The 18,251-nt window shown below is 37.0% G+C and overlaps 1 protein-coding gene and 2 long non-coding RNA genes across 4 annotated transcripts in view; all 3 read left to right on the plus strand.

The window, feature by feature from the left end:
* npr3 (natriuretic peptide receptor 3) overlaps positions 1–18,251 on the plus strand; it is a 93,574-nt gene that overhangs the window by 50,856 nt on the left and 24,467 nt on the right. For both annotated transcript variants that reach the window (XM_007542430.2, XM_016666281.1), the window contains exons 3-4: positions 3,500–3,675; positions 14,940–15,075. In XM_007542430.2, the coding sequence (XP_007542492.1) occupies positions 3,500–3,675; positions 14,940–15,075 (312 nt within the window). The remainder of the gene's footprint in view (positions 1–3,499; positions 3,676–14,939; positions 15,076–18,251) is intronic.
* On the plus strand, positions 5,181–6,320 carry LOC107834622 (uncharacterized). Its single transcript, XR_001660428.1, has 2 exons — positions 5,181–5,797; positions 6,143–6,320. It is a non-coding gene; the product is annotated as an uncharacterized LOC107834622 (long non-coding RNA).
* LOC107834621 (uncharacterized) lies at positions 6,584–7,556 on the plus strand. The gene is made up of 3 exons (XR_001660427.1): positions 6,584–6,625; positions 6,733–6,838; positions 6,929–7,556. It is a non-coding gene; the product is annotated as an uncharacterized LOC107834621 (long non-coding RNA).

Below are 18,251 nucleotides of genomic sequence, written 5' to 3' on the forward strand. Positions count from 1 at the left end.
GATCCACAGGGGGAACAGAGGGAAAACTCTGCTCCGTGAACTTCTCCACCGTGGTGATTGGTGCATAGGTGGAGACAGGCGCCCTCACCTTCGCGGACTCAGCGTTTGCCTCAGCTAAGTACGTAATTATGGCGGGAAACTGAGGTCAGATGGGGTGCAGGTGACGACTTGGGGCGGAGCCAAACCGTCTCACCAGATCGTTTGAATATAGTGGGGGGTACTGGGGGACAGGAACCCCCTTAGTGTTAGCCACCTCCTCAGTCAAGCTAGCTAGCTAGCTTGAGGAGGAGCGAGCCCAAAGCTGAGAGCGAGGTATAGTTGGACACACAGAGCCCTGACTTAGTGGGCCCATCGCCCCGCCGAGCGCCAGCCTTGGAAAGGCTAGACTCTGCCTCCTCTCCTTCAGTGGGAGGAGAGCACAGGAGCAGCAAGAGGCCTGAGGCATTAGGGCGAGGTCGACATGCCAAGGGCCCAGGCATCCCTCACAGATCTGGTGTCCATCGAAGACATGATGTGGTGTCCATCTGAAAAGACGAGCAACAACAGATGGTACCATTATAAGACATCTTCACTTTTAAAGCAGTGTTGCAATCGCTATGCTGAAGAAAAAATGGGATCCGGTCTGACCATTATTTATACAGACAGGGGTGGTACCCACTCAATAGGTGGACATGGATTAAGCTTTTTTCAGTGCTGCACTTCATGCATAAGGGGTAAACCCACTAGCGATTGCCTTAAAGGGTGAAGCCTATACAAAATAGAACTTGATTTATTTTTGAGAGAGGAAGTCTTTTATTTTGAAGAACACTTAACAGGATACAGTTTTGTTTTTTGTCACTATCTTGCCTTCTGTTGATTTCGGTTGCTTGGTTACGAACAGCAGTTGCCGTTGTTCAGCTATTGTTTTGTGCAATAAAAATCTGAACAGAAAATGTTCAGCAAAGACCTCCGTTATGATTGAAGATGTTTTTGTAACATAGTTAAAATGGTTCAGGTTAAATCCTGCTAAAATGCACCATCTAGTGGTAAAAAGTTGTATTGCATTCACCCTAGAAAGAGCGGGGTATTATGGGTAACCCTCAGAGCCATGAGGATCACCGACGAGATAACGTGTCTCTGCTATGTGATAAAGAACTATTATTTATGCATATGAACCGTGTATGGTTCGTTCTTTGGTTTTACACGGATTATTTTGTGAAGTGTGTTTGTGGTTTTCGTTTTTCATATTGTTGGGGTGTGTTCGGTCGGGGTCACGCTAGTTCTGTTATTATGTCGTTTTTGTTGTGTGAGAATGTTTAGTTCGTGGGAATTTCCCACGCAGTAACACTATGACTCCTCCTTGCAGGAGCTTGTTTTATGCCAGAGACTGACCTTACCTCCATGCCCGTTGTGTGAAATGCAAGTATGCTTTACCGAATCAACTGTAGCAGATGGTTAACATGAGACTGAGTTTTATATTAAGTTTTATATAATGATATGGTTCATTTATGTTTCTGCATTGTTCTAAAATGCAAGGTTATATAAACTAAAACATAAAAATGGCATCTAGTTAATAAAATGTCAGCATTTTATTTTATTTTTCAGAACATTTTAATTAGTTGCTTTATTTTCTCTGAAAAAGACACTCACTGGTTGTTCTTTTACTGTAAAACAAAATCCACTATGCGATCACTGTAATTTTAAATGATTTTATCGTGGTTACTGTATTATGGGTAATCCTCAGAGCCATGAGGATCACCGACGAGGAGGTTGTTTTATTACCTCCATGCCCGTTGTGTGAAATACAGATGGAGAATTAAAGAAACAACTGATGCCAACTTGAGCAGCTCCTTGTCATTCATTGCCACACCAATAGAAGCCACCAGAACCACATAGGCCACACTTTCATTCCATAACAATTGCCCTTTGGCTATTTACCGGATCAGAAGCTGCAATCGGAAGCCAACTAGGAACGCTACCACATCTGGAATATCGGACTGATGTTTCCTTCTGTGCAGTCCCATTCTGTTTAGAATCTTGCTCAGAGTGTGCATACTATTAATGATTTCAACCACAGTGCGAAGTAACATAAGTATTTCTCCATATCATAGCCCAAGTATGAAGGAAAACTTGACTAATTCCAGTTAGCCACTCTAGTAGCCTTCCATAAGCCTACACTAAAAGTATGCTGCCACCACCTTCTGGGTTTGAAATTATCACATTTATACAGTATAACTATCATGTTAGTACAATATAATTATCCCATGTATACAATATATTGTCACATTTTTACAATATAGCTATCAATTTGTACAGTATAACTATCACGTTGTAACTGATAGTGGTCGAACAAAATTTTTCCTCCATGATGACAATACGCTTCTGTACGAACCCACGTTAGGTTCAAGCGAAGCAGGGAGCAAACACTAAGCAGGCGGTACCAGGACTTTGAGGTGCGTCACGGTGACAGTCACGATACTGTTTCTTTATATCAGGATATTTGATTCTGACTCACAGTAGTGGGACCGACTCAGGTTGCCTCTAGCGAAAGTCAGAAATTTTCTCTGCAGCCAAACCATCTCTGTGTTGGGGGGCAAGGATGGGGTCTTTCTCGCTATTACAATGACAATTACAAAAATAAATAAAAACGATTTTTATAACTTCAACATCTGGACCTACATTTATATTCACAAACCACAAACAAGTGTATGTTGAAAAAAAACATATATGTGTCCATAATTTGATAGTTATGGACACATATATGTGTGTCCATAACGCAGTTCCGTCCCCCTCTTTCTCACCATAGGGCCAGTGTCTTAACAACATGGAGGCAAGGGCACTGAGAATCGGTTCACATCATTATTAGACTGAGGGCAGCCAGATTAATTTATTTTGTAATTGTCATTATAGAGGGGTACAAACATGTTTGTGCCCTAAAAATAAAATAAAAAAATAAATAAAATATTGAAAAAAGAAAACAAAAAGGAGACTCAATAGAGGGCACTTGCCCTAACCCTACCCTGGAGAAGACAACTGTTGTGTCCAAGTAGTGCAAAAATGAGTTGGCCAATGGCCAAAGCTATTCAATTCTTAAATAGTATCTCAATGCTAAATATGTTGCAGCACAGACGTCCCCAACACTATTGTCAGCATCCACTGTCCACGTTTCTAAAGAAGTAGTAGGAGAAATGATTAGGGGTTCCTGAAACACTTTGAAAGCTTCATAGATAGTAGTAGAAATCTGTGTCAATCTGATGGTTGAATAACCTAAATAATACATTAAAAACAATACATATTTTTGTTGTTGAGCTTGTATGTCTTTCTAACATAAGAGCTCAATGTCCAATAGTTCATCTTGACATAAAAAAATGAGTTTAGAATTTAATTTCAAATGTATTTATTTATTTATTTAGCAAATTATCTAATAATTTTGCAAAAGGGGGGAGTTTTCAATTGAAAATTATGTTTATATTGTAGTTACATAATTTTCAATTAAAATGTGATTAATTAAACATTCCAGGCAATGGCTCTTGGAAGAGAGAGGATGAGTTTGACGACGATGCCAGGCAAGCCTATGCCTCCCTAAACACAGTGACTCTACTCAGAACAGTCAAGCCAGAGTATGAGAACTTCTCCATGGAGATGAAAAGATCCATAGAGGGACTTGGCCTTTATGACTGCAATGACTGTGGAAATGTATGTATCTCCGTCTGTTCCAAATAAAACAAATGTTCACATTCTTTTATATACAACTGATCCTCACGTCATGACAAAATTTGTAAAAATGTCTTTTATTTTAATGACGATTATCCCTTGTCCTCAGTTTTGGCAATTGGATTTCTACTACTTGAGATAATAATTTAGAAATTGATTATTGGGATTCATCTTCCTGATATACTCCAAGATCTTTGCTTTTTTAATCTTGCATGGTGGCTCACTAGTCCTTGGTATGTATTCAATAGCATGCTAAGGGTGATGAAATGAGGTAGAAAGTTCAGGAAAGTTGAACTTTAAATAAAAGGTTTCTTTTATTTAACCCTATTATACAAGTTGTGTGATTGAACATGACTCCATCTGTGTGGCTGTAACTGCAGCCATCACATAGAGAGATTCCTTTTCTTAACATCATTGGCATCTTTCTACTCATTTGTTCAAGCTATTGTAATTCCATGTCATCTTTATGACTGGTAGCACAGATGTATTGATAATTTTGACTTTGTTTTTACAATTTAGTTTGCTCTTTTTCTCTGTGGGTACTTGGTTCTAGCATATGTCCTTGAACACTATTCAAAGTTACTGTTCATTTGTGGGATTCAAAGATATTTTAACCAGTGTCTATAGCCACCCCTTGTAATGACTTAAGTCCAAAGGTTCCAACCTATGCAAAGCAATGACCAAAAGTGTCACCTTGTTATATACCACACTTGATGGTGATTTGTGCAATTAGCTTTGAATTAAACTTCAAGCCCCCAAGTCCTGGAATAGTGACCTATGATTCCTGGGAACGTGAAGGGTCCGCTGCAGGCACTACCTTCTGCTCTGGTAGGAATCTCTCCCTACTTTCCAGGGCTCACTCACCAGGTGGGAACTCACCAGCCCTCTCAGACTGGGTCATCAGGAGTTTGGTTCATGGTTTCATTGATCATGTACTTATTATGTTATTTACACTGAAACTTGGATGACCTTGAAGTATTATGGGGTAATAAACATTGAAGCTATAATAATAATATAATAATAATAATAATAGATTTTATTTACCCTAGTGAAAAATATATATAGTATATTTCAAATATACTTACATTTGTAAGTTTAAGTACACTAAGTATTAAGTGTTCTATAAATATATACAAAGTATACTAAAAAGTATGCTTGTACCAATTTTGACATCATAACTTTAAACACACTTAAATATAATTTTATCAAAATACACTTTTAAGAAATACATTAAATAAAAGTATACTTTAAGGGAACAAAATATGTATTTGCTCAAGTGAAACAATATGGTTTTAAAAAATGTTGTGTATATTTTAAAATAAATGCTCAAAATATAATTTTTTAAAATTCACTTAATGCTTACTTGAAAAGTAAATTACTAAATACACTGAAATTTTAATTTATTTTAAATTACATCCGATTGTATACTAAATGCTAATAGAGTATACCTTTTTAGGTGCCTTAATGATCTTTTAAAATGTCGAAGAATAAAAAAAATATAATCCTTATAGTGGAACTTGATGTAATATTCTTTAACAAAGTAAATAATGTGTTCATGCCTCAAAATATTAAACATTGACAATTTAGTGACAGAGTTTCTACAACAAAAACAATACTTGTCCTTAACATTAAATGTAACAGGTATCTTCAGTTTTACATCTCTTTAAATATGATCTGTTGTTTTCAGTTTTTTAAAACATGGAAGATGTCTTTACCCAATTCATTTTCAAATGTATGATGTAACGGCATTGTTATGTAATGGATGTATAAGTGAACAGCATTAGCTCCAGTTCACACTCCAGACCAGATGGTGGCAGTAATGCACACTTTCAGGTTTTTTGAAAAGCACCATAAAAAGAAGAAAAGCCATGAAGCCAGTGAAGGTAACAGATGCTGTCCAAATTCACCATTTTTACTCACATAATGTTGCCTCAAAATTAGAGAGGACCTTGATAATAGTTAGTAGTTTTGGTAAATTTAAGCTGGTGACATCCTAGTCTGAGTTAGACGACAACACAACTGGACAAGAACTGGATGGAAATGAAATGTGGGTCCTGGAAGGAGCCCGAAGGAATGAAGGCTGCTTACGTGTTGCTAGCTGGTGGTAAGTTTGCTTAAAAATGCTAATTATCTTCATTTAATTATAAAAAGTACGTATAAAAAGCATAAAAAGTATAAAAAAGTATTACGTATAAAAAGCATATATAAACAAACTTACGTTGGTTTCAGAAATATTTTATCAGTTTTATTGTGATTTTTATGATTATTACTATAACAATCATTCAACTTCATGTTATAACTGCATGGAGGCTCTGTTTGTTGCGACTTAATATAGTTTTCTTCATAAACTGGTTTTAATTAAGCTAAGTATGCCAAAGACACTTTGATATTGTGAGGCTGTTGTTATAACTAATTCATCATTGTTTTTATCTTCAACATATTTTTGCAGTCCAAGCAAATGAAGATGAAAGAGGAAGCCAGGGATCAGGAATTAGAAAACCTAAAGACTTTCCTGTCTCAGAAGAGGCTCTGGCTCCACCAGAACAACAACCTGTTCTGAGGATGAACCTCCACATCGTCTTCATGGTGGAAGGCTATTTTTATATATATACATACATACACACACATATATATATATATATATATATATACACACACACAGCAAAAACTGGTGTGTAACCAACACTAAGTTCTTAATAAACATGATTTGATTTTAAAATAATTGGACAGAATTTATTATCCTTGTTGATCTAACATTTTTCTTTCATACATGTTGTTTATTGTTAGTTTTCAGGGCCCAGTGATGGACTGGTGACCTTTCCAGGGTGAACCCCGCCTCTCATCTGATGACTACTGGAGATGGGCACCACCAGCCGCCCTCACCACCCTGCAAGGATCAGCGTGTTCAGATCATGGATGGAAAGATTTTAAGGTAGTTTGTCTCCCTTAGGTCCACATTTAAAACGACTTCATAGTTGATCCCAACATCAACTGATTTTATGATACTGCTGACTATTTATCTACTTTTAACTTATACAGGCAAAGAAGACACCCAGAAATGATTTTTCACCTCAGGCATCTGGTCCCAATCATCATCAGTTCTGATGATGTCACATACATAGCGAGTCCACAACATCTTAAAATTGTAAGTCATACTTTTTTCTTTGCCGTTTTTCTGTACTCTTTAAAATACAAATGCTTTCTCTGTTTAATTGCTTTATTGTACTTTTCGTAGGTTTCTGTAAAGTGCAGTGGTGCAGTGAATGGGAATGTTCTGTCACTGATCCTCACTGTTCTTAGGAAAGAGAAATGTCAGTTTGTCTGCAGTAATACTGGAATACCATGGCATTAAATTGAAACAATACTCTCTCCTTGGTGAAATATTTTTCACATTTCCTCTAAAGTGTACCAATTGTTTTATTGTGCTGATTTTCTTAAGCACGTTGTCTGTACATTTTTAATATATTGACAATTTGTACAATTTTGTGATGGTATATTGGCAATGTGCTCTTGAAAAATGTGAATATATTGAATACACAATGTAATTTGTTTAACTTGGAAAGTGTGTTGTAATTGATCCTTCTGTNGTATATTGGCAATGTGCTCTTGAAAAATGTGAATATATTGAATACACAATGTAATTTGTTTAACTTGGAAAGTGTGTTGTAATTGATCCTTCTGTCTTCTGGTAGTCTAATATACTGTACTGTAGTGTGTATGAAGCATGTAATGTACAAAGTGGCAAAGCAGAATAATGAAAGACATTAAGTAAATAAAAAGTGTACTTCACTAGCAATTATAATACAAAAGTATAATTGTAGAATACTGTGATCACACTACTAATATATGAAATATGTAATACTAATATACTTAAATTATAAATATATTTTAAATGTAATTCAATCACAAAAATAGTACACTCAAAATATACTAATCAAGCATGTTTATAATACATAAAAAACAATATACTTAAAGTATACTAAGTATAACAAATTGTTCCAAAAAAGTACATGAAAGTACACTTAGTAGTTAGTACACTTTAAATTGTACTGTAATACAATTTAAATACTATTAAAATACACTTTTACTTACATACCTTCTAATGAAGTTTTTATTAACCAGCTAATTAAATCAATGTTTTTTTCAGAATCAGTTTCTGGATAGACATAACAGATTATTGTTTTACCTCACACACAAACACACACATTCACAGTATTTTCTTGCACTGAATTCATCCAACTGTTGTGTTTGTTCTTCGATTATTGTTGAATATTACTATAATTATTATGGTTGTTGCTGTTTTGTACTATTATTATCACTGATAATAATGTCAGCTTGAGTATGTCATCCTTTGGTGAAAATGGCATTCTGGAGGTTTTTCAGTCAGGTTTTAAAACTCTTCATAGCACAGAATCTGCTTTAATAAGAGTTTTTAATGACATCCTTCTTGCATGTGATTTTGGTCAACATGTTCTGATTTTACTTGACCTAACTGATGCCTTTGATACAGTAGACCACAACATTTTAATATCGCGATTACAGCACATTGTAGCTATTGGTGGCACTGTTCTTAAATGGTTCCTGGAGGACAGAACAATTTCTGTGAATATTAGTGACTCTGAATCATCTGCTGGTGAACCGCAGGGCTCAATTCTGGGCCCACTGCTTTTCTCTCTATATTTACTGCCTCTGGGTTCTGTCCTCATGTACATTCCATCAAACATCTCCTGGCATGTCTAGAAGTTCAAAGCTTGTTTGGCCTTGAACGTTTTTAATTTTAATGAAAAGAAAACAGAGGTGATGGTGTTTGNAGGTGATATTAAAGCTTGTTTGGCCTTGAACTTTTTAAATTTTAATGAAAAGAAAACAGAGGTGATGGTGTTTGGACCCAGTGGCTCCTGTGAGTCCTCCTCTGTTGTCCTTGGAGGTATATTTTAAACCTGTTATTACTAATCTTGGTTTTAAGATGGACAGTGATTTCAAATTGAACAGCCAAATCAGATTCGTGGTTAAGTCCACTTTTTATCATTTAAAGCGATTGGCATCAGTGAAATCTTTTCTTTCCAGGCAGCATTTTGAAACAGTGATCCACGCTTTTATTTCGACTCGATTGGATTACTGTAACTCACTTTATCTGGGAGTCAGTCAGTCGCTGCTCTCACGTCTGCAGCTGGATCAGAATGCTGCTGCATGACTTTAGACAGGAACTCAAAAGAGAGAGCAAGTGACCCCTGTCCTGGCCTCACTTCACTGGCTGCCTGTATATTTTAGAATTCATTTTAAAATTCTTATGTTTGTTTTTAAATCACTGCATAATTTTGCCCCGGCTTACCTCTCTGAGCTTCTTCACCCCTACATACCCTATTGGTCTCTCAGGTCCACAGATCAGCTGCTCTTGGAGGTACCGAGATCAAGAAGGAAGCTCAGAGGGGACAGGGCTTTCTCTGTCATGGCTCCTAAGTTATGGAACGACTTGCCTTTGCAGGTTAGAGAGGCCCCTTCACTGTCCACTTTTAAAGCTCGTCTTAAAACCCATCTATTTTATTTGGCTTTCAACTCCAGCAGGATCTAGTTTTAAATTATATGTTTGTTTGTCTGTTTTTAAACTGTAAGAGTTTTTATTTTTTTATTTTTGTTTTTTTTAATTATGTTGTGTTTTAATGTACAGCATTTTGTATCAGCTGTGGTTGTTTTAAAGTGCTTTATAAATAAAGTTGGTATGGTATGGTGCCATCTGCTCTGGTATAGGCCACTGGAGAGAGGGAATATAGGGAAATCGTTGGGGTGGGGTCCCAGACCTCTGTCTACTGTGCTCCATCAAGCTTACTGTTAGCCAACTAAGGATATTTTGTTAAGTTTCTTTTTTCTTGTTTTATTTTTATTTTATTCCAATGACATCATGAAAGAAAACTTAAGATAAACACAAAAAATGAATGAATAAACAAAATTTTTTTAAAAAAGAGGCGGAATACACAAATTATAGGGTAAGCGTGGTCTAAGCCGGGATCACATCCCATTTTGCCATCTCTTTCTTTTAATTGCATAACACAAGACTAGGGCTGCATCAAAACGTTTAAAACACAGGACACAAGGTGGGCCTTTCATTGTCATTTCTGACATGGGCTGAGTGGTGACCTCTGCACTGATGGTTTGGTTTGGTTGTTGTCTGGGTTCACTGTGATGCGCCTTCTGATCTTTGGCCTCAGGGGCAGACAGCCTCTAGTTATTATAGCTGACATTGTTATTTGTTATTAGGTTTTTTTTTGTTGTTGTTTTTCTAGTAGTAGTAATGCTATATTACTTGATCAGTAATTTTAACATTATCTTCCCTTTTCCTTTATCATATCAACAACACTACAAGTACCCAGGTACCACACTGGACTCTTCTATTTCTCTTTTTCTTTTTTTCTTTTCTCTATTGTCTTTTTTGCACACTCATTTCTAACACTTGTCTTTCATTTATGTCACAATAAAAAAAGTAAATTTGAAAAAACAAGAATCAATCAGGGCTGCACAGTGACGCAGTTGGTAGCACTGTTGCCTTGTAGCAAGAAGGTTCTGGGTTCAATTCCTGGCCCAGGTCTTTTTGCATGGAGTTTGCATGTTCTTCCTGTGCATGCTTGGGTTCTCTTCGGGTACTCCGGCTTCCTCCCACAGTCCAAAAACATGACTGTCAGGTTAATTGGCCTCTCCAAATTCTCCCTAGGTGTGTGTGTGTGTGTGTGTGTGTGCATGGTTGTTTGTCCTGTCTCTCTGTGTTGTCCTGCGACAGACTGGTGACCTGTCCAGGGTGTACCTCGCCTCTCGCCTGGAACGTTAGCTGGAGATCAGCACCAGCAACCCTCCGACCCCGCTAAGGGACAAGGGTGTACAGAAAATGGATGGATGGAAGAATCAATCAATTTTTTTATTTCAGAAGCAAGGCATTTCAAAGTGCTTTACATCATAAACACAAAGTCATGCAACACAGAATCAACAATCAAAACAGTACAAGAAGAAGTGATGTGGTCATTTTTGCGCTCTCTCATCAGGTTCCTAGCTGCAGAGTTTTAGATGTACTTGAGCCTCTGCAGGCTCTTGCTAGGAATCCCAATGAGAAGTGAATTGTAGTAGTCCAGTCTGAAGGAGACAAAGGCATGGAGCAGTTTTTCAGTGTCTGAGAAGGAGAGAATGGGACGGATTTTGGAAATGTTTTGTAGAAGGAGGTCTTGCAGAGGAGGTTGATATGAGATTCAAAAGTGAGCTGGGCTCACTTTGATACCAAGATTTGTGACTAGTAATGAAGGAGAAATACTGCTCTGATAAGAGGTGCCCATAACTGTTTGCTATTAGCTGCAGTGGCTGTTGTCTTTACTGTTGTTAATTCTGTCCTGGCCAAAACCAGCCCCTTGTTTCATGTTTTGCTTCAGACAGAAAGTTTGGATCTTGAGAAACAATTGCTTGTTTGAGGCATGGACTATGTTCAGTCATTAATGTTTACCTGTGAGACGTATGTATGCCATTGGTTTGATGCTATGAAGCTTACCAGAAATTGCCTGCGTTGTAAAGAGCCATCCCCCACAGCGAGGAGAAAAATGCTGATCTGAACAAGGCAGCTGTAAATGTTAATTCAGTATTTGGAAATATGGCCAACACAGACTGAAAGGCTTTGTTCACTTCCTCTAAACCTACAGGCAGAACACAATTCTAGAACACCGCAGAAAATCTGCATAATCATGCACCACTTCTCCCTCTCTTCACTGAGAAATTGAGCTGAAAGTGAATCAAGGTGAAAAGATAGATGAAAGCCAGGGAGGAGTGAGTGGAATCGGAGGCCTTTGGCTTGATGGTTGATCAGATGGTGCAATGAGGCTTGGAGAAGAGTGACAGAAGATGCTGGATGCTTGAAATGAGAAGACTGGAGCATGGACTTAGAAAGGTTGCTGGAGTGAAGACAGGTTGCTTGAAGGAGGATAAAGATGACAGGATAAGGAAAGAGGAGAGTGGAGGCAGCCAGAAGTCAGATGGATGGCAACCATTGCATTGTTGAAAACATCATCCAAGGATGGACTGATTTGATCTGAGAAACATGGAACATTGACAAATAGTGGCAGGGAGATGGAGATAAGCATCTGTGGAACTGATGGATTAAATTTCATAGCGCTTGATGAAGCTGGGGTGAAGTTTTCTTGGAATGCATTAAAGAGGTATGTCATGAGCAGAGAGGCAAACTTTTGTCCTGGTGAATAATGGGGAGTACTTTTCTGATTCTCTGCTGCATCAAAGAGCAGCAGTTTCATTGAATAATTTACTAAATTAGAAGTTCAAGTTCAGTCAAGTCCAGTTCATTATCTAAGGAAGCTCAGATTATTGTATTGAATCACTGATTTGACTTTGCAACAATCTCTCATCTTTAAGGAGTGTACAGTTGATTGTATTGATTTGTTGAGTTTGCTAAAAATGCATGTAGTGACGGAGAAGATGATAACCTCCAGCAGAATCTGCCTCATTGCATTGTACCGTTGTTGATAAAAAGCACTGACAGGCTTTTAAGCACTGAAAGAATCTCTCTCTGGGATTAAAAAAGTACATTTATTCACTCACTCACTCATCTTGTAAGTGTAATGACCTAACTCAATAATTGTTGAAGCAGGCAATCATGCTAGATAATTTAATTCAATCATACTTATCCAATACTCACTAAGGTTGGGGAGTAAATCAAGATTGCACATGAAAGAACTGACGTTGGAGACTTTGTCTTGTTCCAGAATACTTCAAGTTTATTTAATAATATATATTTAATTTGTTATTTTTCTAATCATTTTAATATGCTTAGTGTTTGGTATAAACAAATACGGAATACTTCAATATACTGAATACTGGCCATAAAATTAGAATATCATAAAAAAGATACTCAAGATCAAGAATGTATTGATCATCAGAACCAGGTCTTCTTCTTAACATCATACTAAGTGTTTTTTCCACTTTTTGGAGAAGGTGAATATTTTACATTTCAAGGAATCTGTAGCTTGTGTGCTAATAAATGAAGATTCCATCCAGACACGCTCAACAGTACCAGTGCCATCCCATCACCGTTGAAATGCAGACCGGTGACTAAAGCAGTGGTGTCCAAAGTTGGCCCATGAGGGCCAGCATCCTGCATGTTTTAGTTCTCTGCCCAGTAGTAGTAACTTCCTCCTCAGCATTTCTCCTGAGGTCCCTAATGAGCCACCATTTGATCCAGGTGTGTTGAACCAGGGAGAGAACTAACACATACAGGATGCTGACCCTCCATGACTGATTTTGGACACCATTGGTCTAAGACACCCCATGAGATCAGGCTGAGGTCTGGAGAACACTGACCCTGCAATTAAAAATATCAACATCCAGCCCACAGACAAAACTAAATACATCTGCATCCAATGTGTTGTTTGCAACCTGGGTGCTTTGCGCATTTTCATACAACATAGCCTTGATATAAGTCTGAAACTGAAGAGACAGTACTGTTATGGTACAGAAAACAACAGAAAACAACAGAATGGCTGAAGTCTCATATTCAATGTTGTTAGTTTTATAAAATTAAAAATGTCCATAATAAAATCATACTGCTTCAGAAGGAGCAAAAATAAGACTAAAAATGAGATCAAGCGGTTGAATGAGACGGACTGAATTAAGGGATCAGACAGTAATGAACATTAGAGTAGGATGAGAGTTGAATACAATGTTCGATATTTATGCATTCTATTAACTAATGTCAAAGTATATTCACATTATAATATACAGCATTTCATTAGTTGAAAAGACGTACACACATGTTGTTCACCTAAGTGGACAAATAAGAAGAAAATTTTACAAATTTTTCTTCCCACCTTATTTTTATGCCCTGGGAAAATCAAAATTACTTTGGAAAAAAATCCTGACTTACTGGATCATAATTCATGCATGAAAGGGCTAATTAGCCAGCAAACTCGTCTGACCTTAACCCCATAGAAAACCTATGGGGTATTGTGAAGAGGAAGCTACTCCAGATTCAACAATTCAGAAGAACTGAAGGTCACTATCAGAGCAACCTGGGCTCTCATAAGATGGACATGAGAGCCCAGGTTGGCACTGATGGACATGGAGTCCATCAGTGCCACAGACTGATGGACTCCATGTCACGCTGAATTGGTGAAAAGGAGTCTCAGCTAATTACTGAGTGCTGTACATCCTCATAATTTTTTACTTTTTATGTTCATACTGTTCAGTTGGCCAACATTTCCCAAAAAAAAAAAAAAAAAACTTTTTTTGTACTGTCCATAAGTAATATTCTAATTTTCTGAGATACTGAATTCGGATTTCATTAGTTCAGTAATAATAATCAACATTAACCCTTTATGTCTTAAAATAAAATGGATGAGAAATATTGTTGTTTACTTTAATTCAGTTCTTTAAATGTCCTTTGAGTAAATATATTTGCCATTTATCCATAACAACAGGAACTTTCAATATCTAGCAAGTTATTTTCGCAATTTACCATCATATTAAAATAGTGCCCATTTTAATAGACTCCCGTGGCAGGGGGTGAAATTAACCCAATTTCACTCCCTGCCACGGTGTGGGTGGGAGTGAAATTCCCACCCCAAAGTGCCAGTATATATATATATATATATATATACTGGCACAACGTCTCCAAATTTAGAAATGGTTGCAATTTTTCAGATGGCACAAAGTGTGACGGAATTACAGTACTGCAAATTTGGCTGGAACGATGACACTCCAACCAAATTTGCATGACAAAAAAACATTTGAAATATATGTATAATGTGTGTATTAAATGAATATAATGTACAAGTTTCACTTTTTAATGAAATTACTAATTTAAATAAACATTTTCATGATATTCTAATTATATGGCCAGCACCCATCCTAAACCTAAAATAATTTGGAGTGGTTGTTTTGTGTGTCCTTGCATTATTCATAAGGTTCCTGTCATCAGTTAGGGTTCAGGAAGGCCAAGATCATGTTTGTTTTTGGTTAAATGGAAACTTAGTTGATCTTTGCTGTTGTTTTAGCCAGCAGTAATAACTCTCACAAGTTCATACATGGATGACAAATATAAACTCAGAACACAAATGCAGGAGCTCCACTAACTGCAATAATAATTGCTGTATTTTCAATTTTTACTGTATTTACTTCCAGTACAGTAAGTATTTGAAATAAAATCTTAAACTAATCTATTTGGGTCATCTCCTGTTTTTGACTTAGCACATTTTCTATCCTGTCAGGTTAACATGTTTGTTGAAGGATTCCATGATGCCTTGGTGCTATATTCCATTGCGTTACATGAAGGCATGAAGAATGGATACTCAAAGACAAACGGTACTGAGATAACCTCACACATGTGGAACAGAACTTTTGAAGGTAATAAACTTTCTAATAAACTCTTAATAAACTTTCAATAAAGCTGATAATTGTATACATAATTTTATTTTAACAAAGTGTTCTTGTGATGTTATGCAAGTAACCTGGGATGTAGGAGGAAAAATAAGTTTTGAATATGCATTACTTTAAGTTTTGGAAACTATTTCTTTGCACACTGATCTTTAGTTCTTTCTATAGTTTTTCAATTAAAATATGTGTCAGGCAATTTGATTGGGGAATTGTAGAAATTTTACTTTCTTTCTCTGAAACCAAATAAGAGTTTCCTTGGCTGTGTGTTTGAGACTTTTTTCTTACTTGCAAATTTACACTTGTTATATAATTGAATATTTCTTAAGAGCCTTCTAGCCATGATCAGAAATGAAAAATAATTTTACATGTGAGGTTCTTTTTCCAGTTGCCTTCTATTTAAGCTATTATCATTATCATGCCATTAAGAACAGGGAATCTACACTAACAGTACTGACCGTCATTTTTTTACTCTTATTTTTGTTTGCAGTTTATATGAAACAGCATAACATTTATGATATAATTTATGACATTTAGTGAATGTGAAGGTTGCATTCCTAAGAAAGACACAGGGGCTGATTTTAATGATTATTTAAGTGCAATCACTATGAAGCTGTTAAAATGTGTTCATATAGATTAATTCCAATATATATTAAATAATTCTATGGAAAGTGAATCATCTTCTAAGATACATCATGTTTCATTTGATGGCAGGTAGTAGACATTGAATGAGTGCACTGGCTCCAGACAGTGTTATCTTAGTAGCATGAGGCTCACCCTCACTATACGCAATGGAAAGAATTAACTTTTTTTTTTGCTTTGGTATAGTATGTAAACCAAACCTGTGGTAAAACACTACTTCATATTCCACCTCAGAAGACATAATGATGGAGCAATTTCTGTTTTCTGGTTAATGTGCAAAAAGTGTGAAGACCTGATTTAAGGCTCTCCCATACTTCATCTGAAGCCAAACAGTCAATGCATGGCCATGTTGCTGGGCACATTGGTATTTGCACACACACTTTACATACACAGGCCACCTGGAAGTCACCTGGCGACAACAATCCTGCTTCAGTATGCATCAAACCCTTAAGCCAGTGGTTCCCAAAGATTTTCTTCTGGGCCCCCCTATGGATTACAATAAAATCCCCCCCAAAAAAGAAAGGAAAAAATCAACTGGGCACACACATTGTTAAACCAGACAAACCTATACACATATTTTGTTTTCAAACTCCGCTGAAGTTTATTTCACACTTCAGGTTGCAACAAAACAAACTACAAACCATCTTTACAGTGAAACACTTTTGTGTAACTGCTTTGTTTTTTCTGAAGAGAGTTTTCTTTATTGTCAGTGTTATTTTATTGTGCAAAATGGGGTTAAAACATGAACAGCTCCCTGAGAGTTTTATCTTTTTTCATCGTGCAATGGCACTGCCCAACCTTCCACCCCATTTTAGGGGCGCGCCCCACACTTTTGGAACCAAAGGTAACAAAAGAGTCATAGAGAGAGCATCACATTTTTTTGCAGGCCATCCTCCCCCATGGATAATGACTTTGCAATTTCCATTTTTCGCCATTTGACAATCGTGGGTATTTTGTGAAAAATCGTACAAAATATGGTTCTTCACAAAAGAAGAATCATATTTCTTCTTTATCAGATGCTCCTCAAAAAGTATTCTTGTCCATTTTCAGGATGGTGGCTTGCAGTGCTTAGGAGTGCTGGCATGCCATTTCGCTTATTTTGCAATTATAACCCACAAATAATGTTGGAGTACGGACATTTACTATCATTTGTGAAATTATTATTTTGTCCTACAGCGGTTGCCGTACAGGTGGTATGCATGTAACGTCTCTGTCTGAGGTACTTAGTATGTGCAAGCTATTAGCTACGGTTCTTATCACTAAAACTCCTTTTAAGTGAAATCTCTACTGGTTGCCTGTCCTATTTTTATTACAAGGAGCAAAGAGCAAGCATTTATATGGTGTCAGAAGGGATTGTAAAACTGTCACTCAAAGGCTTTTTTTCCTCCTTATTTTCTGTTCTTCCAAAGAATTTTTTTTTTCTTTTGCCCTGAATCGTCAGTCTATGCCTGTTGCCTGGAGCGCACATGTCCTGGATATATGATGGCAGAGGTTTTCACAGACCCAACCCTGTGGTTTTCAATGAGACTGTGGCCAAAAACTGTCGCATTTTTGAACGGGAGTGCAGCATTTTTATTGCTGCTGCGCACCATGACAAGCCAGCTTATATTCTTCTCAACATCACGGGTCCAGACGGCATCGAGCTCATTTGTCTATTCTGCTGCTGTACATGACGAGGATGGAGCCATCATCACACCGGCAGAATCAAGGGAGGATCCAGACAGTTAGAAATGGAAATTCTGTGAAATTTGCAACCTCTTATACAACAGAGCAATGGAGCGACACAAGTTTAATCCAGAAATCAAAGACAGGGTGACAGCATTGAGTCTTTTATCAGCGATTTAAAAATAAAAGCTAAAACCTGCAATTTCGGTGAACTTACTGATTAATCTAATCTGCGACAGGATAGTTTGTAGCATCCCAAGTCTCTCAGAAAGGCTTTATTAAGAGACAGTTATTTAAAGGGAACTACGACCAGTAATAAAAATAGACCTTATTTGGGAAATATTTATCTCAAATGTAAAAACAACACAGTAATAATACTGTAGGTTATTTAGTTTTTATAAATTTTAATAAAATATTTTCACAGGGATGTCTCCATGTTTTTCACACTGCAATGCATTCTGGGTAAATGACGTGGTAATGGTCCAACTGCCTGGCTCCTCCAGCCAAAACAGTGATGTTTTGGAGCCAGTTATTTAGCCTTTTTAATTTGAACCAGAGCGCATTGAAAACGATCGGAACATAGAAACAGGAGATGGTGAAGATGAGAAGGAGCAAACTGAGGAAGAGGACAGAATTGGCCGTAGGAACTGGTGTTTTGCTGCTGCCTTCAGCTTCATAATGAAACAATGAATGACACTCACCTGTGGTTGGACTGTGTGATCCGGTAAGTACTTCTGTAGCTCTGTGTCCAGTTAGGTAATGTTAAAAGAGAGGAAAAATTCTTGAACTTTAAAAACCTTTTGACTCGTTAAATCCTCTCTTATGCCCGGGTTCATAAAAAT

The sequence above is a fragment of the Poecilia formosa genome, unplaced genomic scaffold, assembly GCF_000485575.1.
Source record: "Poecilia formosa unplaced genomic scaffold, Poecilia_formosa-5.1.2 Scaffold692, whole genome shotgun sequence".
Taxonomy (NCBI): domain Eukaryota; kingdom Metazoa; phylum Chordata; class Actinopteri; order Cyprinodontiformes; family Poeciliidae; genus Poecilia; species Poecilia formosa.